Below are 21,664 nucleotides of genomic sequence, written 5' to 3' on the forward strand. Positions count from 1 at the left end.
TTTTGAAAGGGGATCAAGTTTTCTGACCCCCTTTCATATTTCTATTTATTTTGGCAGACAGGACATCAGAATGTAGAAAGAGAGACAGTAGCCCTGTTTATATCTTGTTCTAACATGTGTCCTTTGTCCTGATCTTGTCTCCACATTTTCAGACAGGTGTAGACTATTAAAAGACACATTGTGATCTGATTGTGAAAAGATCTTCCCGACCACCTCCAGAGGTAATCAGGGACCCATTGTGTCTGGATATTTTACAAGTGTAGACGTATCTGTACAGTGAAACCATTTAAATCATCATTGACCAGCCATATAAAATCATTGACAGGTGGTACCATTGACTTATGGCATCAATATGTTTCTTACAATAAATAATACAATATTATTTAGAAAGAATATTTGTCAAATAATTTATATAGGGAGGGACCAAGAAATATGGTCACAGTGGATGGATAAAAGACACATTTTAACACCATGTATAAACCCATGTCTGAAAATGTGGACAAGATCAGGACATAGGACGCAAGTTAGAATCAGGTATAAACAAGGCTAGTGAGTTGGGGAACAGACAGAATGGCCGAGACAGGGCTCGAACCCCTGTCGCCAGGGGTGCATATGTGGTCCAGGTTGCCGCTCGACCTGTCTTCAACAGACCTGATTTTCATTGTTATTTGTACGACAAGACTGGGTGAGAATTCTTCATAGTTCATACTATATTTTTTATTTTGACCCCTTTTTCTCCCCAATTGGTAGTTACAGTCTTGTCTCATCGCTGCAACTCCCCTACGGACTCGGGAGAAGCGAAGGTCGAGAGTCATGCGTCCTCCGAAACACAACCCTGCCAAGCCGTACTGCTTCTTGACACACTGCTCACTTAACCCAGCAGCCAGCCGCACCAATGTGTCGGAGGAAACACCGTCCAGCTGACGACCGAAGTCAGCTTGCAGGCCTCCCCTAACCTGGACGACGTGTGCCCCCTCATGGGTCTCCTGGTCACAGCCTGGTATCGAACCCGGGTCTGATGCAGTGCCTTAGACCGCTGCGCCACTCGGGAGGCCCGCATAGTTTATATTTACATCACACATTACAATTTACTTTGAATATTTCATTAGAATGCTTGCCAGTTTACATACCATGAATATTAGTCAATAAATGTCAGAGCATTTGTCTAGGTAGGTCTATTGTAGTCCCGTGTAGCTCAGTTGGTAGAGCATGGCGCTTGCGACGCCAGGGTTGTGCGTTCGTTTCCCACGGGGGACCAGAATTTAAAAAAATGTATGCACTCACTAACTGTAAGTCGCCCTGGATAAGAGCGTCTGCTAAATGACTAAAATGTGAAATGTTGGTAGAAACATGTAAGGGAGTACAAGGGTGGTAGAGTGTTTATCTTCTCCAATGACCTGTGTTTCCATGTTCACTCTTGCATGTTCCCCCATATACCTTTCCCAAAGCTTGCTTTGCTTTGATTAGAATTCTTGGCCAAGACTTGCATTCTTACTTAAGCATAAATTGTACTGTACTGTCTGTGTGTTCTCTGCTATTGGAGAGCAAAAGGCTGCATAATTTGTGATGACCTTGTGCATGCTTCTCCCTGCAAACAAGGGAACCAAACATTTGGTTGAATGGATATCAATGCATCCCTTTTAAGGGCACTATTGGACAGGCAACTAGATCTCACAAATTCGCCAAGGACCATCTCAATACAAATTTGACATGCATGCATTTGTATGCCAATTTATCATAAGCATAATAAAAGATTTCAGCACAAAAGTGGTGGTTCATAAGTGATGGTTTACTGTATATAGTGATTTCACCGTCTTGTAAAGGAAGAGACTCACAGACTCACAGGACTTTGATTAGAAATGGGTGTACAAACCGAAACCAGGATGACTTACACTCTGACCCAGTGTCTGGTTGCTGGAGAAGTGCCAAGGTAAACACAATTGTTTTAGTCAGACTTGCCTTTGGAGAGATGAACTGTGCGATGGTGGTCTGATGATGAAAACATCAGATCTGGACCATTTCTCAACAGGAGGATGTTCCAATTCTCCATACAATTCTATACTGTACTATACTCTAAATTTACTAAGTATTTTTGCAATAATGCATTATGCAAGATGTTCAAAAACACATAGCTCTTACCATGGACACAAGGGCTGAAAGGAATCCTGGCAAGGTTTGGATGTTACATCCCACACACCGTAGTATGATACCAAACAGTCTTGTGTACGGTTGTTTTGACAAAGGCTTATTTCTATTCAGATTATACAACTTGAGCAATAAACAGGCAAGACAGATCATATGCATACATGTCAGGTGACCTATAGAATCAGGGGATGTGTGGAACAGGATCCTTTACAAAATAACCTTGTGTACATTTTTCCATCTGAGGAGGATCTGTTATTCTATAGACATAAAACAGGAACTTGTTCCTGCTTCATGTATTAGACAACATCATGTGACTTGTTGTTTTGCAGACCACTTGATGTTAATGAGACCAGAATGGGTTAGCCATTCATTGCCAGTCACGAGTTATGTGTTATTCTCCCAAACAAAGCACTTGTTTATTACACTGTCCTAATACATATTCATGAAGTTATTGAATGAAAGACCTAAGTCTTTGAAGACTTATTTCATACTCTGCCTTATCACCAGTCTCTTTGTCTTTTGGATCAGTACTGTACTGTGATTAAAAATGGCAAAATAATATTAAAGTTATTATACAATAAAGTTTTGGTACTATACTTTTCTTTCATAATCCTGAGATTATTCAAAGTGTACCAACAGTTTAATATGGATTACAATTTCAGAGGCTAAACGAAGGATTGGCTTTAGGTGAAGGATGTTACCCAATTTTTGGGCATGGGTAGCAGATTTATGGCACTGCAACTTCACAACCAGTTTGGATGCAAGTTCCCATACTTATGCAAATTGCACAAAAAAAACATTATTTTTTTTATCACAGAAGAACAACTGTTCAACTAAATCAATCCTAGCCAACATTGTCCTAATGGCAATTTATGAGATGGTCATATGTGTTGTTTAAATTTTTAGGCACCCAAACTTTTTTGTACGTTCATCAGTGCTGGGATTTTATCAAAGCAGACAGGTATTTTGCCTGTCTGGTTCTTCCATTTGGATCAACAGACACAGTTACCATGGAAACATCCCCCCTCTGGAAGAACAGTTTTAATGTTCACAAACATTGCTTTTTTTCAACTGTTTAATATTCAGCCCTTATGCCCAGTTTCTCATCATTACCTTCGCTTGTTGCTTGATTATCTCAGATTCCAACAGCTCTCATGTTTATGAAGTGTCTCTTTGTCCCCTAATGTATGGGTCCACTTTTATTTTTTATTTCAGCAGACACAATTAATGCATTGGCCAGCATACCTACATTGAATAACATATAACAACAAACATATAGCACAGACATAATCCTTCTGTAAGCAAAGGAGGGAAATAGTGTTGGTGTGAAACACAGGGAAGGAAAGGACCTTCCTTTAATATTTTTATAATCACAGGAAGTTGCCAAATTTGTGATGAAGATTATTTCCCAGCACTCCCTGGTTGCCACAATGTGGTATCCTCACTGGGATTCATGCAGTATTCTTTCATAATGAAATCCAGAAGAGCAGGAAATGGCTATATAGATGCACTTGCAGCACTATTCTCACAGTGGAAGAATCAATATTTTGTAGTGTTTGCAGTCCTATTATTTATAGCCAATATTAATTATGTTTTCTAAAAATACTGGCTATAATTTTTGTCAGCCGTTCTTATTCAACAGCCTAAACAGCAATGTAGATTTCATGCCATCGCCAGCAATGGGGTCTAGCTTGCTTATCCAGAGCTTGGGGGGTATCTAGTGGTCAAAAAAGAGAAATACATTGGCAGATTATTCATATTGCATGTTGTACCTTTCTTTTAGTAAACTCAGTCTAACGTTTAACAAAATTGCATTACATTATTGAGGGCCTAATTTTTTAAAATACATTTCCGATCATAACAAAAGTTGACAAACACTTATTTCAGTTTTCTACTATTATATGAAAAAATGACATAGGGTAGCCTATATGTTTTTCCTATAATGGAAAACTGTGAAATAAGTTGGAATTTTGTCAACCTTTCTTAATACTAGGTTGTTAAATGAGGAACTCAAGTAAACCTTGTTCCATTTTACAGTTTATTTGGGAAATGTGCATTATAAACTTCCTTGAGTAGCGGCAGGTAGCTTAGTGGTTAAGAGCGTTGAGCCAATAACCGAAAGCTCGCTGGTTCTAATCCCCGAGCCGACTAGGTGAAAAATCTGTCGATGTGCCCTTGAGCAAGGCACTTAACCCTAATTGCTCCTGTAAATCGCTCTGGATAAAAGCGTCTGCCAAATGACTAAAATGTATGTTTTGTGTTTTTCATTTATATTACAGTAAATGTATTATTTTGTTGAATTAAATCAGAAATTACTGTGCGACACAGGATAAACACATTTTTTATTCGTTTTTGTAATGACATTGCATTTGTAAGCACTATTGTGCAATCAGGGTAATGTAGCCTACTCAGGGTTAAGAACAGTTTCTGATGTGATGGTGAAAGTTGGGATGATATCTATATGATGGGGAGCAGCAGAGCCTTCTATTCCAATGAAGGATTCTGGGTAGCAGTAGTATCTGATGGGGAACATAACCCCTGAATATAGGATAGGCTACTGTGTCCATACAACAACATATAATTGGCTTTATTTTAGAATATATCTCAAAACCTATCCACCTTATTAATCTATTTGACCTGTATCATGGTCCCTACTACCTACTAAAAAATATTTGGCAGCGCGAGTGCCCTCTATTGACCGGATGCATGTCTCATTTCCTTGGCAAGGAGCTGAGTTGGTGGTTGCAGCACAAACCAACAGTCGCTAGCTAGTTTGCCACAATCTGGGACTGCTAAAATGTTACCATTATGTATAAAAGACGACGAGTACAAGCCAGCCAAATTCAACCTCCTCGCCAAGATTTCAGGATGGTTCAGGTAAATTGTCGTGTTTGTTTGTGTTCGTACTGTCGTTTTATGTTTTAGTTAGCTAGCTATTTTGAATCTATGCCAATTCAGATATCTGAAAATTATGCCATAGATGATGCTGTAGCTACCTAGTTAGTAAGCTAACGTTAGCTTCCTGAAACAGAATGGACTTGTTAGCTAGCGTAGCTAATTTACCATCCACATTGGTTGCTGACGAGAGAGATATTTGTTTCCAGCTAACTAGCTACATAGACAAAAATATGCCTAGGATACAGTAGCTGGCTAGCTAACATCAGATGCAGGAATGAATTTCTAGCCAACACAGCTGGAAGTTAGCTACTTCCGATTTACTTAACTATCTAGTAGTAACTCAATTATCTAACCTAGAGGGGTTGTATAATATTCAATATTTGTGTGCGGTCAACATGTTTGTACAGCAAAATTGATACAATATTTGACATAGCTACTATTCATTCATAAACTGATATACCAGCAATATGCTCGACTGTTGTGATTAGCGCATGGCTAGCTTGCGGCTTTCATCAGCTGGGATTCTAACTCAGTGCAATTTCTTATTTTTCAGATCAATCCTATCTGATAAAACATCACGCAATTTGTTTTTCTTTCTCTGTCTGAATCTGTCCTTTGCTTTTGTGGAATTATCGTACGGCATATGGAGTAACAGGTAAGTTCTGACCGTATATCAATCGAAACACACGCAACTCTTATTTCAGGATGTGCCACGTATGTCAAAGTATTGTGCCATAGCCGTTGCTTGCACTGCCCCTATCAGTGGGAATGCACCACAAACTATATATTTTTTAGGTAGTTAGAGAAAATTGCTATTCCCCTGTGTATTAAAATGTCTATTCAGCTTGACATCTGTTTGTTCATTAATTTCTGCCAGGACATCCTACCTGCAACGTGTTCAAATTGCCTGGAACCAGCTGATTATCTGTCTGGTCCACCAGGCTAGTGTTCAAATGTCACTATCATAAAATGTATGTCTTTCCATAGACAAGTAACTAGCTAAAACTAATATGTGCAAGAATAAATATATTGTTTTATCAGCCATTACTTAGTCATTCATAAAAGGTCTGTTTTATTGTCCTCTCAGTTTAGGTTTGATATCAGATTCCTTTCACATGTTCTTCGACTGCACTGCACTTTTAGCCGGACTTGCAGCCTCAGTGATCTCCAGGTGGAGGTCGAATGACTCCTTCTCATATGGGTACGTATGCGATCAATGTAGACCAGGGGTGTCAAACATATGGCCCGTGGGTGGTTTGATCTTTTGCTATAGCAGTATCGAAAGGCGTTTTTAAGATGTTTTAATTGATGTATACGAGCACTCACGTACCAGTCCCCCGCGTATTCAGTGCTGCGCCTCCACCCTTGAGGCTTTTCCACTCTGCAGACCCCGTACCAACAGACTACACTGTCGTACGTCTCCAGAAGTGTCTGATACCGGTATCACATTAACCAAGTCGACTTTAATGAAACCAAGGTTATTTCTTGACAACACAACAAGGCCTTTTCACTGAAATTCAGTGGTACTCTTTAGATACCAAGGGAAGTCAACCCCTCAGTGAGAGAAACCACAGAAGGTTCCACAAAAGAGGAGTACTTATGTTTGACTCCCCTCCAGAGAGCTGATTCTGAAGCTTCTCGACGAAAGCGGCTAAAAGCCTTTGCATCCCATCCTCGTCACTATTATGGAAAGGATATTTTCAGGTGAATAAAAGAGAAGAGCAGTCGTTGATAATAGTTACAAAGGTTACGCTGCCTCTAACTGATAAGGTGTGTCTGCTAATGTTTCCATGTTGACGTTTGTGACGTCGCCACTTTCCAAGCGTATACGGTTACCTGCATTATTTTTGATCTAATGCCTTTATTGATATCCAAGTTAGCCAATCCTCCTGGTGAGCACTAAAGCGTTCTTTGACAGAATTTGCACCTTCACTTGGGCTGTCACGGTAATTGTATAATCGTGTAACCGATGATTATGGATGAAGACTGTGATGAAAGTAAAATAACAGTCATAACCGTTTTTAAAAATGTTTTATTAACTTCATTTTTAAGTCGACAAACTCTACCCAAAAGCAGTCAAGTAAAAGTAAGCCTGGTTCACATATAACAGCTGATATAAGATGAGAGGAGCGGAGACAAAGCTAGCCTGTTTTAGAATGTTGTGAACAAACAGCTGACTGAAGACTGCTGAAGCTGGAAGTTTCCATTTCCATGGTAACATGAAACTTTGTTGCTCCTTGTTTCAGCAAGGGTTTGTCACAAACGAGTATCATGAAATGCATGCAGCCAATGGCTTACCAAAAACAGGGCACACTGACCATTAGGAGCGGAGGAGAAAATGTGCTGCCCTTTTCTTTCTTTTTTTTACTATACGAACGATTATAACGGTGGTCATTTGACTGACAAATAAGTCATCCAAAATTCCATGACTCACAGCCCTACCTTCAGTACACATTTGGATGTGTGTATTGCTACTCAGGTAACAAAGGTGGTGCAGCTGTTTTAAATCCCATTGGTATTTGGATAGGTGATTAGCCTTTATTGTTTACCTGTGTGTACTGTTCTCATTCTTGTCATCTGTTGTGTTTTTCAGGTATGTGAGGGCGGAGGTGTTGGCGGGGTTTGTGAATGGCCTGTTCCTCATCTTCACTGCCTTCTTCATTTTCTCAGAAGGCGTAGAGGTATGCCACAGAACACAATCATTTTCATCATATAACATAATGAAACCAGGTTGATTTAGAATTATTTTCATGGGCCTAGTGCTTGGACAATACCGGACAATGTGATTTAACTCAAATTGACAATTGTATCTACCTTTTATTTAAGATGATCAATTCTGAATAACATCATTGTGATGTTGTTTGACTGGTCTTGTCTCCTGCTGCTTCTGACAGAGGGCTTTGGAGCCGCCACACGTGAATCACGATCGCCTGCTACCCGTGTCCGTCGCTGGGTTGCTGGTCAACCTGGTGGGTATCTTTGTGTTCCAGCACGGGGGCCACGGCCACTCTCACGGAGGGGATGAAGGTAAGACCAGGACATCCCTCTCTCTCTCCAGTGTCACTTTACACCTCCATATCACTACATGTTCCCCTAATCCTCACACTCTGCCAAGTGGTCACTCCTTTCCTGATCATTTCTCTCTTCAATGTTCCTGTACTTCCACCTTGCGCTTCTATGCTAGGTCTAAAAGCAAATAGTATTGGGGTGGAGCCATGAGGTGATTTGCCTTTTCCCCCTAAGGTTCCTTTACTTGGCGGTCCCCCAAGTTGTTCACTCAAATCCTCCCAAGGCTCACTTGTTTGGCTTTCTCTCTACTCTTTCTCTCCCAAGTACCTCTCTCTCTTTCCCAAGTCCCTAATTCTTTTGCCAGATTAAATTATTCTATATTGTGCTAATTTCCCTAATGTGGACAGTTTGTGTTACTAACTTACACAAGCTTGAATTTTCTCCCCATAAAATGTAGTGGAATTACCTGTTTTACCTCAGATTGGTGATGTTAGTATAACAGTTTACAGTCATCACGATGACATAAGATTGATTGCTTAAAACAGATCAATATCTTTGGTTTTGTGCCATTGATTTTGTCACGTGCCGGGATGCGCAGGACTTAAAACGCGTTAATGAAATGGTACCAAAAGTTTGGGCTGGTCCATCTAGAAAAGTCACTAGCCACACAACAATACATGGATTTGACAATCAAACTATCACTTAAATAGCAGCCAACCGTTGTCACTGTTGATATCCTATGCCGCGTTGTGATTTGTTTAAGTTAACTAACAGAAAAAATGGTCTGTTCCCTTTTCCGTGATGGCAGCCTCCCGAAATCAACATCCAACATTCCAAAATCTAGATATAAGCCTTCTACAAGTTCTCATCTAACCAACCATGTATAGGTTATTCCAAGTTTCCCTGTGGCCTTTGAATAGTGTTAGTTTAAACAGCGCTACACCACAAACATTGCCCCCCCCCCCCGTGCTATTGATTTCTGTGTTATATTGATAGAAGTGATTAACAAAAAAGGTGTTTTGTTACACTTACCACATTAGCGACCCACTTGAATCAAAAGGCAACACAATCAAAATGTAGCTAGCTTTCTTCTACAATCCATGTGGTTTTTGAGCTGTGTTAGTTTTAACAGGACGTGCAACCTCATCTCCCCCTCTTGCGCAATTGATTTCAACGTGATATCTTTCCGTTTTGGCGACCCCCAAATCCAAATGCATCACTCCAAAGTGTAGCTGACTGTCTTCTGCAGGTTGTTCTCTAAACAGTGATGTAAAAAAACATCTCCAGTTTCCATTAGATGTTGTTATTTTCAACAGCATTCAACCTGTTCCCCCCCCCCCCCCCCCCTAATCAATATCGGTGATTTGTTGCCACTTGTCAAAACAACCATTTTTTTGTGTGTGTGCAGTTTTATAAGGTGCTTGTAAAAATAAAATAAAAAATGCTAGTAATATGATTACTATTGTTGCACATGTATGTGTAGATAGTACAGTTTATGTTTTCAATAAATCACAAACTGTTTCTGCATATTGGTTATTGATTTGGACTCATTCAAACCTGATATTTATCTAGATGCCTTGTCAACAGGAAGCAGCGATAGCATAATTTTCAGTTTTAGGAATATAAATGGAACTTTCAACATTAATTTCCATTGGTATTGTACTTAATCAGGTATAAACTGCTGTCCAAAAACCTGCTGCTATTTTATTTTGATGATATACCAGAAATCACCAAAATGGGTTTGCCCTGCCTACGTCCTCTGCAATGGCCATTCATTCACTCCACCGTTCAGCAAACATCATTGCTGCTTCTGGTGCTCACCTTCACTCCACCTTCTTTGGTTCCGTTCTTCTGTCTCTCCGAGGAGATTTACTCTAGTATGGCTTTGGTCAGGTTAATTAGCTGAACACTTTCCTCAAGCAGGGAGCACCCTGAATAGAAGAGCACCAAGGCCAAGTGTATTCTCATTCACCTTTCATGTTCAGTAGAATGTTTTCCTCCTGACACAGATTTAGCTGTAGGTGTTTGTGCACAAGAATAAACTGGGCCACTTCAGTAATAGTAACAATAGTAATAATGATAATAATCTGTGTCTTCTATCTCTGCAGGTCACGGCCACAGCCACTCTTTGTTTAATGGCAGTGCGGGTCACGGACACAGCCATGGGGGGCATGGGCACGAGTCCAAACACGGAGATGGGCACAGCCATGGAGACGGGCACAGCCACGGAGGGCACGGCCACTCCCACGATGATCCCCACTGCCACGGTGAGACCACAACACCTTCTGGCACAGAAAACAGAATGCCTGTAATGCAGTGTGAAATAATTATCCTGTCTCTTGTTCTAGACTTGGTAGTTATTTCAGTGGGTTGCAATGTTTTAACCCCATTTAGGTAAATACACAAAACATTTGAGGAGAGTGAATATGCAGTGTATGAATATGCAGCAACCAGCATTTTAATGAGTTTTCTGCTTCTCAATGTGTTGGCATTATTTAGGGGTCCAATCCCAAATCAATTCCTACCCAGGTCTTTGTTGATTGCTCATTAAAGGGGCAATATGGGTTGCTACATCCGTTTCTGGACTTTTTAAATTCATGATACCCAATGATTCTTGGAGTGTAACTTATAAATGCTTCGTGAGCTTAGTTCAACTGTCGTACCCCAAATATTAGCTTGTTTTACCCCTTTGCTTGTAAACAACACAATTGTAAACAAACACTGTATAGCCTCAACATGGTTAAAACTATAATTTTGCTACCATGGATGGTCAGTCCTTTCATCCTTAGCTGTCTATGAATTTGAGTGGTCACATTTTTCCAGCCCCATACCTCAGCTATTTACCTAATCAGTCGCTTTGTTATTGTTTGAACTGCAGATTGTGCTTTCAAAGCTCTGTACACAATGAATTAGTGGCCCTCTAGCTGAAAATTACTCTTTGCCTACAACGCTAGGGGGCACTATTGCCTCATTGCTGATACCTTCCAAATCCTGTCAGCTCTACAAGCGGGACTCAAAGATGTAGGGGCAAGGGAGCTGTTTATTAGATTGTTCAGTGTGAGCAATTATTGACGGTTCACTCACTGTTGTCTGTCACTTTTACCACAATCAGTCTTTGCTTGGTACACAGTTTGACATGTGAGCTGGCACTTTAAGCGTATGTGGCAGCACTTCACTCACCTTTCAGTCATGGTTCTGTATGGCTCCGTTGGTAGAGCATGACGCTTGCTCCGCCAGGGTTGTGGGTTTCCATTCCCGGGACCACCCATACATAATGACTGGAAGTCGCTTTGGATAAAAGCGTCTGCTAAATGGCATTTATTATGTATGTGTTTGTGTATTGTTGTATGTTTTAATTCTGTAATGTATTCATTGTTGTTGCCTTCTTGGCCATGTCTCCCTTGAAAAATAGACTGGGTCTCAATGGGCTTTTCCTGGTTAAATAAAGGTTAAATAAAAAATATATATTGTGTCCCAGCAGACATCTCGCTGAACCTATGCAGGCAGTTGAAATGCTGTTGTAAATCTCATGTTGTTCGCCCTTTTTTCTATAGTTAATACTAATTGTCTGCTGTATTTAATGCATGTATTTATTTATTCCAGATGAACTGCACACACCAGGCAAGGGCTCCAGCAAACAGATTTTGCAAGGTACTGAACATTGAAATGACTTGATGCATAGCATAATCCAGCAATTTACTCATATTTGTTCACTTATTATATGTATACTGCGCACAGAATTATTATTTTTTTTAAACTTAAAATATGTGCTTACGTCGGTACACCACCATCCGTCACCTCCATAATGGGCGATAATGTCGTGTGAGAGATTGTAGTCATGAATTTTCATCCAGTTCAAGAGAAGAATATGTGTTGTCTCAATTTGATATCTCCCTTTTATACATAGATGTAAGGTTTTTTGTAGGCCTATCTGTTTGATTGTATTTCTAACATCGCAGCCAACACATTTGAAATGGTGAGAGATTATATGGGACGTTGGTGGGGGAACATTCAAGGCACCAATTACATCTGAGAAAGAATCCAGGAGCACTGTCACTTTAAATCGCTTTGTCCAGGCTTCTATGGGAAAGGGCTGAAAAGTGAAAGTAGTTTGTCCCTTTCACCAAGCACATAGAGAGAAATGAAGAGTGAGAAAGAATGGGGCCTTTGGGAGGCCTACTCAGGGTAAACACTGGGCCCACACAGAAGTTGGGGTGGCAAAGGGGGCTCTGGAGGGGGAGGGGAGAAATAAAAGGGGGAGGTGACAGTGCAAAAGGTGACTTAACCCCTGTCCTTGTTTAGCCATTGGTTGAGGACTTTTCCTCTGCTTTGGGTTTAATTGTTATGAAGCTAGTCTATCCCAGGAGGTTGGTTGATATATCTTGTCAAGCACTGTGTTTTCCCTTCACAAAGTGCACAGTACTTTTGGCATGGAATGAATTCCTCCAACATTCCTTTTCATCTTCAGTTTTCACCAAAAATCTAAAACCTTGCCACATCAAAGGTCCTGTGTCACTGTAATATTATGCCTCCTGTGCAATTGCAGTACTAGATTGGGCTTCAGAAAATGCCCCAAATTAAAAATATAGGTTATAGGCACAGTAGCACTACCAGTATTGCACTACTTTGCTTTATCTTGGCCAGGTCGCAGTTGTAAATGAGAACCTGTTCTCAACTGGCTTACCTGGTTAAATAAAGGTGAAATAAAAAATAAAAAAAATAGCAAATTATCATTGTTGGTTGAAGTGCCCCTTTAAACACCTGGAAAAGGTTTTGAGGCTAAAACCTTTTTGTGCAGCAATTAATATGATTTCACTGTCTTAGCCTATAAAAATGTCAGCCCAGAGTCAAGGGAAGAGAGTCCAGCGCTCTTACAGCAGAATCAGAGCTGCGCCTTACATACAGTACAAATCAACCTCCTGCTCAACTGGGTTAAAAAATGAAAGTCTTTGACCGCTTTCTTACAGTGGCTTGATTTCCAAAGTCGGAATACTTATGTCTTGAGCATGAATGTTAAAAAGTACGTTTTTTTTTTAACTTCTGCCCTGTGTTGCTTGCGGGACTTGTACAGACTTCAAATTATTTGTAGATAAGGATGATATGAAATACTTATGACAACCAATCTTGTTTTGCAGGGGTGTTTTTACATATCGTAGCCGACACTCTGGGCAGCGTGGGAGTGATCATCTCAGCCATCCTGATGCAGAAGTATGACCTGATGATCGCTGACCCCATCTGCTCCATGTGCATCTCCATTCTCATCGGAGTCAGGTGAGATGACCGTACACAGTAGTACAATTCCCAACAGGTCACACACTCATTTTACAGATATTCCCGTAAAAGAGAAACTTGAAAGCCATCGTCAAACTTCTGCAGGAAAGTAGCACACACCCAGGGCTAGATTTAGAAAGGGTTTTCACCAGTACAGTTTGGAAGAGTTATCTTCAGGATGGAATAAAATACCTTAAGTACAGCTCAAACCAGGACAGACCTTCTCTTACCTTTAGGTTATATAACCTTTCTTTGTTTGATTTTTGCACTAGTGCAAACACTTCTTAAAACATGGCCCAATAGTTGTGATTAGTGTTGTTCACTTTGATTGTTTTCGCCTTGCCATGGTAACAACAGAGAACTCCAGAGAAATTTCACAAGAATCCCCATCCATTGATTGCTCCACAAGTAGAGCCGAACCCAAGGAATATTGCACACTGGCTTCTCCCATGACATTGAATATAGGTATTCGTATTCAGCTAAATGTCGTTAGTAGGGCTGTGCTGATACCAGTATTACGATGTTTTTTCAGTGGCTAAAATGAAAACACGAAGCAGACCAAACTCTTTGGTCCTGTTAGGTTCTGAACAAACAGAGTAAAAACTCAAATGGACGACTACAAAAAGCTCAAAAGTTTATTCACCCACTGGGTCATACAGCTGCAAAGACAAAGCATGATTACACAAACACATATATTTATACCCTCCTACTAGGCGGGGTCAACTCCTTACACATCTAGACAGCCAAAACATCTCTGTAGCTAGTCAGGAACTTAATTGGTTCCTCTCACTGGTGTAGTCATGGCCCTAACTGATGCTAGAACCTTTGTGGGCGTGAAATGTATGTATGTTTGTGTGAGATAGGACTGTAGTAGGAGGGTCGTTGTGGTGGGCCCCTCTGGCCCCCCTCCCAGAGGTTTCTCCTCAATTCAACTGTTGACATGACCTCGAGCCGAATTCCTCGCTCCTCCATAGTTCCACAGATGGCCTGCCTTATCAGGAATTGAAACTAGACTGTTGCCCTTTGCCTCCCTCCTTAGAAACAGAATATTAACTTTCTGTATTTCCCCTTGTCTCACTCAGTAACTTTTAATTCCCCTAATTTCCTATCCATCCTTCATTGACCCCAACATATACATTCCTTATACATGTAAAGTAATCAATAAGTTCTAGTATGTTAACATGAATAAGTACATTTCAAGCTAGAATCCAACAGTCCTTTAAAAACCTGCTGTATGTAAAATATTGTGTGCTATAGGTTGCAAAATAAATACATTTGACTCTGGATGACAACATGATGAAGTTTTGTTTCCAAAATTAGGGCTGTTTTCCTAAAGAAGTCAAATTTGTTTTGTGTTTGGTTTCCCTGCCACGATACTAACGAGTATCGCGATACTGGTGTCGTCCCGTCCCTACTCTTTAGTGGTGGATCAGTCTTCACCGTAGACCCACTGCTCCTGGTGCTGCAGAACAAGATGAAATGACAGAGAAGGCCTGCATGCATTCAGGCATGTTGTCGCACTGCTTCAAACTGGCCGCTGTTCATCTTTCTCAAACGCTGCCACCTTCACTGTAAGGTGTCTTTGTGTCTCCCAGAACATATGGCATCCCAGAAATCATTCTCTGTCCTGCTTTGTAGCGTTCTTCAAACATTTACTGCCAAGATGCTGCCAAGTAGACTTGTTTATGCTGTGTAAGATTCATGTTCTGAACACAAAGGGTTGGATTCAATCCGTATCGCTGAAGTATTGCGGAAGATCCGTGTTATAGCTCGATTTAAATTTAGTGTTCCCTCGTTCGCGGAGACTGCATTCACAGTAAATGCTGCATATGTCGGCTCAATCGGAAATGACCTTTACATTTTAACACAGATCTTCAGCAATACGGATTGAACCCAGCCCTAAAGCTGCCCAGCATTGATTGGGAAGTTCTGTGTAGCCTATATCTGACTTAGGGAGCTGAAGTCAACATTACATCAGGTTTCAGCCCAACATCATTTTTCCTTGATTCCCAACAGAGACAGTGTAAGTTGCTGTAGCCCAACTTTTAGACAGCGTATGGCCCTGGGAGAGGTGACATTTTGGCATCTTTTTTAATAATATATCTTGCTTTTCATATTTTGTTACCCAGTGATTGATGGAATTGCTAAACTGCTGAAGTCCAGAGGCTCGAATAAGATTTATTTGGTGAGGAATGGACTTGAATGTAGGGCGGCAGGTAGCTTAGTGGTTAAGAGCATAGTGCCAGTAACCGAAAGGTCGCTGGTTCTAATCCCCGAGCCGACTAGATGAAAAATCTGTCGATGTGCCCTTGAGCAAGGCACTTAACCCTAATTGCTCCTGTAAGTCGCTCTGGATAAGAGCGTCTGCTAAATGACTAAAAATAAATAAAAATAATAAATGAATGAATCTTGAGACCCAGGGCAGGAAAAGGAATGAGTAGTCTGCATAGTGGCTCTGCTGCTCATGTTTTAGGGTGATTTTCCTTGGTGTGCCACTGTCCTCTGAAGTTGTACAGTAGGGACAAAGCGGTCGGGGAGAGGGCCCCTTTATGCAAATGATAAACTCAGTGAGTACAGCCTCTCTGGTAGACTTGTTCTCTATTTCATACTGTTTGAGTAAATTCTTCCTCTCTGGAATGTAATCTGTGACTGTTCCGTTAAATATGTGTGAACAAAGCCATCCTTGAGTGTGAATTTCTCCCCCTTTTCTTTCTCTGCCAGAGGGGGGTTTTGTGTCATTGAAACTTAAGCCAAAGCATTTTTCCTCAAGTTTTTCTCGATAGCCATCCGTGAAAGGCAAACAAATTAACAGTTCACATGTTGGACAGTAAGGACAAAGGAACCCGCCTAGGCCTATTTTACAGCATGTTGCATTTCTTCTTGGAACAGAGCAAGAGCGAGGCTTGTAAAGGACACATTTTAATACAGGTGCGATATGGGACAAGTGAGGGAAGAATAAAAAGGGGGAGGAGCAATTAAATGTGACAAAACAGTGAGAAGCAGATGTAGGCCCCAAAATAAACAGATTTAAAAACCATACAGTTAATCTCAACATTGTAAAAGCACCTAATCTGCAGCTGGTTTTTGGCTATTATTTTCAGAATGTTTGAGCTTGTGTTTGTTAATCGGCTGGATGAGAGAAAATGGAAAGAGAGAGAGGGAGGGAGGCTGTCAACCAGGGATTTGAAAACATTTCCCCTTTGTGGCCATTTTGTCCCCCATTCAGATTGTTGTGCGGGTTCGGAGATACATTTTCCACGGGCCTTGGTATGTGTCATGTTTTGCTGTGAATATTTGATTTTGTTTTGAGATTAATCACCTTCCTGTAAGTTTTAAGTTCTATGTGAAGTTACTTTGGGGCCTCGTATTGTGATATCTTGATAAAAGCTTTAGCACTGGAAAGAGTGTTGAATTAATTCCAGAAGTCAAAGCGAGAGATTTGGAAAGAGAACGTGTAATTACTTGAAGTAACCTATATTCGCCTCAGGAATGGAATGGCCATCATTGATTGTGGGATTCAAGATTCATACAATATTGGCACACAGATATCATTTGCTATTTGATTACCCAGTGAAATTGAGTGTAGTTCTCTGATTACCCAGTGAAATGGAGTGTAGTTCTCTGATTACCCAGTGAAATGGAGTGTAGTTCTTCTTTGTTATTGTGCCGGCAGAAGGACAGTGGGTTGTTCTGTTTTATTTTGCTGACACTGACCACATTTGGAGGCTGGAGGACAATTTAAGGGGAGGGGGGCAGCTTCCCCATCCTCCCTGAATGGCCATACTTGGAAGAACCCTTTGCCGTTTGCACAAACTGTACAGGACCAAGCAGCACAGACCCCTCTTTGCCCATTCTTCAAGGCAAAACCGCTCCAGCGCCTTCAAGTTGGATGGGTTCCGCTGGTGTACAGCAATCTTTAAGTCATACCACAGATTCTCAATTGGATTGAGGTCTGGGCTTTGACTAGGCCATTCCAAGATATTTAAATGTTTCCCCTTAAACCACTCAAGTGTTGCTTTAGCAGTATGCTTAGGGTCATTGTCCTGCTGGAAGGTGAACCTCCGTCCCAGTTTCAAATCTCTGGAAGACTGAAACAGGTTTCCCTCAAGAATTTCCCAGTATTTAGCTCCATCCATCAGTCCTTCAATTCTGACCAGTTTCCCAGTCCCTGCCGATGGAAAAACATCCCCACAGCATGATGCTGCCACCACCATGCTTCACTGTGGGGATGGTGTTCTCGGGATGATGAGGGGTGTTGGGTTTGCGCCAGACATGGCGTTTTCCTTGATGGCCAAAAAGCTCAATTTTAGTCTCATCTGACCAGAGTACCTTCTTCCATATGTTTGGGGAGTCTCCCACATGCCTTTTGGCGAATACCAAACGTGTTTGCTCTGTGGAGTGTACGGCTTAAAGTGGTCCTATGGACAGATACTCCAATCTCCGCTGTGGAGCTTTGCAGCTCCTTCAGGGTTGTCTTTGGTCTCTTTGTTGCCTCTCTGATTAATGCCCTCCTTGCCTGGACTGTGAGTTTTGGTGGGCGGCCCTCTCTTGGCAGGTTTGTTATAGTGCCATATTCATTCTATTTTTTAATAATGGATTTAATGGTGCTCTGTGGGATGTTCAAAGTTTCTGATATTTTTTATAACCCAACCCTGAGCTGTACTTCTCCACAACTTTGTCCCTGACCTGTTTGGAGAGCTCTTTGGTCTTCATGGTGCCGCTTGCTTGGTGGTGCCCCTTGCTTAGTGGTGTTGCAGACTCTGCAACAGAACAGGTGTGTATATATACTGAGATCATGTGACACTTAGATTGCACACAGGTTGACTTTATTTACATTTACCTTTTAGTCATTTAGCAGACGCTCTTATCCAGAGCGACTTACAGTTAGTGAGTACATACATTATTTTTATTTAATTTTTCATACTGGCCCCCCGTGGGAATCGGAATCGAACCCACAACCCTGGCGTTGCAAACGCCATGCTCTACCAACTGAGCTACATCCCTGCCGGCCATTCCCTCCCCTACCCTGTACGACCCTGGGCCAATTGTGCGCCCCATGGGTCTCCCGGTCGCGGCCGGCTACGACAGAGCCTGGATTAAAACCAGGATCTCTAGTGGCACAGCTAGCACTGCGATGCAGTGCCTTAGACCACTGCGCCACTCGGGAAATTTAACTAATTATGTGACTTCTGAAGGTAATTGAGCTTATTTAGGGGCTTCATAGCAAAGGGGTGAATACTAATGCACGCGCCACTTTCCCGTTATTTATTTTTTATAATTTTTTTTAACACTTTTTTTTTTTTTTTTTTCACTTCACCAATTTGGACTATTTTGTGTATGTCCATTACATGAAATCCAAATAAAAATCCATTTAAATTACAGATTGTAATGCAACAAAATAGGAGAAATGCCAAGGGGAATGAATACTTTTGCAAGGCACTATACTTTGTTGAGGGAAAATGTACTTGATACGATTGTGATGTTGTCCCACCTAGCCATCTTAAGATGAATGCACTAATTGTAAGTCACTCTGGATAAGAGCGTCTGCTAAATGACTAAAATGTCAATGTAAAATGTAAGGCCTGGTGGCTGCTGAGGACAGATGGAACAGTCTGCACAGCCTGTGATTAGTGATTGGAGAGCAGTGGTTAGAGGCCCCTCCAGGCCCCTTGGTTCTCTCTCTATGGCGCTGTGGGTTTGCTGGGACCCCATGTAGGGCCAAGAGCCAGGCTGATGAGCCTCTCTTCCTGCTGGAGGAAAAGCAGGCAAAGGCTGGGTAATGACTCTAGGTGAAAGCCTGGAAACCATATAAGGTAGGCGTGAATAAATTAGCACGTGCTATGTAAATACAAGCACTAATCAAGGCCTTTGGGGATTTTTTTTTTTTTTTTTTTTTCACCTTTATTTAACCAGGTAAGCCAGTTGAGAACAAGTTCTCATTTACAACTGCGACCTGGCCAAGATAAAGCAAAGCAGTGCGATAAAAACAACAACACAGAGTTACAAATGGGGTAAAAAAATACAACAGAAAATATATATACAGTGTGTGCAAATGTAGCAAGTTATGGAGGTAAGGCAATAAATAGGCTATAGTGCAAAATAATTACAATTAGTATTAACACTGGAATGCAAGATTATGTGCAAATAGAGATACTGGGGTGCAAAAGAGCAAAATAAATAACAATATAGGGATGAGGTAGTTGGGTGGGCTAATTTCAGATGGGCTGTGTACAGGTGCAGTGATCGGTAAGCTGCTCTGACAACTGATGCTTAAAGTTAGTGAGGGAGATAATTGTCTCCAGCTTCAGAGATTTTTGCAGTTCGTTCCAGTCATTGGCAGCAGAGAACTGGAAGGAATGGCGGCCAAAGGAGGTGTTGGCTTTGGGGATGACCAGTGAGATATACCTGCTGGAGCGCAGACTACGGGTGGGTGCTGCTATGGTGACCAATGAGCTAAAATAAGGCAGGGATTTGCCTAGCAGTGATTTGTAGATGGCCTGGAGCCAGTGGGTTTGACGACGAACATGTAGTGAGGACCAGCCAACAAGAGCGTACAGGTCACAGTGGTGGGTAGTGTATGGGGCTTTGGAGACTAAACGGATGGCACTGTGATAGACTACATCCAATTTGCTGAGTAGAGTGTTGGAGGCTATTTTGTAAATGACATCGCCGAAGTCAAGGATCGGTAGGATAGTCAGTTTTACGAGGGCATGTTTGGCAGCATGAGTGAAGGAGGCTATGTTGCGAAATAGGAAGCCGATTCTAGATTTAACTTTGGATTGGAGATTCTTAATGTGAGTCTGGAAGGAGAGTTTACAGTCTAACCAGACACCTAGGTATTTGTAGTTGTCCACATACTCTAGGTCAGACCCGTCGAGAGTAGTGATTCTAGTCGGGTGGGCGGGTGCCAGCAGCGTTCGATTGAAGAGCATGCATTTAGTTTTACTAGTGTTTAAGAGCAGTTGGAGGCTACTGAAGGAGTGTTGTATGGCATTGAAGCTCGTTTGGAGGTTTGTTAACACAGTGTCCAATGAAGGGCCAGATGTATACAAAATGGTGTCGTCTGCGTAGAGGTGGATCTGAGAGTCACCAGCAGCAAGAGCATTGATATACACGGAGAAAAGAGTCGGCCCAAAAAAGGATGGTGATTTGGCTCACTGAAATGTGAATGACTATGGCCCTATTCCCACTCCGAGAGATGGAGAGTCTGAGGAGCAGAGTGGTGAAAGAGATTTTCATTTCACATTACAACCTTGCCTTACCTTTTGTTGTGACTGGCAATGCGACATTTTTGGTCTGCAGCTCAAATTGACCGTAAATATCATAGTAGCCAGTAAGCACAAACTATTTAACAATCAGAGCAAATTTTCTTCTAAAACATATATTACAATATTGAATAATACAACCAAACCGTATTAGCTACACTCTTGAATAATGCAACAATCCACAAGCATGTGCAGACAATTAGGGTTTATTTTCTTGTCTGTAAACATTACGTTAGCTGACAATACACAGCTAACGCCTGCTAGCTAGCTAACTAACATTAACAACATGCTTCATGATTAAGTAACGTTAGCATATCAATAATGAACGTTAACACCTCCCATAAGAATGTAAAAGTACAGTAACATTATCATACAGTGTCATTCATATTATAATATAGGCTACACAGCTAGGTAACGTTAGCTAGCAAACTAGCTAGCTAAACAAAATACTTTTTGTGTCCTCAAACGTGCTGGCAGTAGCTGAATGCTACAATTTAAGGTAAAAACTCAATAAATAAAAAACACAAAAAAATAAGGAAAATGCTATTCCAGTTTTTAATGTAAAGGTGTTTTTACATAGTCCTCTTTAAAAGAACCGATTTCAGTCCTCTTTAAAGTGAACTCTGGGGTAAAAAATAATAATTGCGAAATAACTCAGTTCTCTTTGTATTCATACTGCCTTGCCTTTGAACTATTTTGCCAGTTCACTTCACCTATTTTGTGGTCTGAGTCCTCTTTGCGTTCACATTGCTATGTTTAGAAAGGAACCAAGCTCTTTTTTTGACATTCACTTAATGCACTCTGGGTTTTTACGAAGTGCAGGACAAGCCATTCCATCAGAACGTGTTATCGGACAGCTAGATATACCTACTAACATTTTTGAAGCAAATAGATTGCATTTAGTTAAAATTTAATAAAATAAATTACATTGTATTTATCATGTGCTGAATACAACTGGTGTAGACTTTACAGTGAAATACTTGCTTACGAACCTATCCCAACGATGCAGTTCAAAAAAAATTATACAAAATAAAATAGAAAATAACATGAGGAATAAAATAAAATACACAAGAATG

At 41.0% G+C, this 21,664-nt stretch overlaps 1 protein-coding gene across 1 annotated transcript in view; it reads left to right on the top strand.

Annotated features, from left to right (window-relative positions):
- The first annotated feature begins 4,861 nt into the window (after window positions 1-4,861).
- The window catches only part of LOC311137242 (zinc transporter 7-like), a 30,652-nt gene continuing 13,849 nt past the window's right edge, over window positions 4,862-21,664 (top strand). Inside the window, exons 1-8 of the mRNA XM_084171625.1 lie at window positions 4,862-5,022; window positions 5,597-5,698; window positions 6,131-6,244; window positions 7,637-7,724; window positions 7,938-8,070; window positions 10,161-10,319; window positions 11,656-11,703; window positions 13,188-13,323. Coding sequence (XP_084027751.1) covers window positions 4,943-5,022; window positions 5,597-5,698; window positions 6,131-6,244; window positions 7,637-7,724; window positions 7,938-8,070; window positions 10,161-10,319; window positions 11,656-11,703; window positions 13,188-13,323 — 860 coding nt within the window. The 5' untranslated portion in view covers window positions 4,862-4,942. The remainder of the gene's footprint in view (window positions 5,023-5,596; window positions 5,699-6,130; window positions 6,245-7,636; window positions 7,725-7,937; window positions 8,071-10,160; window positions 10,320-11,655; window positions 11,704-13,187; window positions 13,324-21,664) is intronic.

The sequence above is a fragment of the Coregonus lavaretus genome (assembly GCF_964263955.1).
Source record: "Coregonus lavaretus genome assembly, chromosome: 11".
Classification (NCBI taxonomy): Eukaryota; Metazoa; Chordata; class Actinopteri; order Salmoniformes; family Salmonidae; genus Coregonus; species Coregonus lavaretus.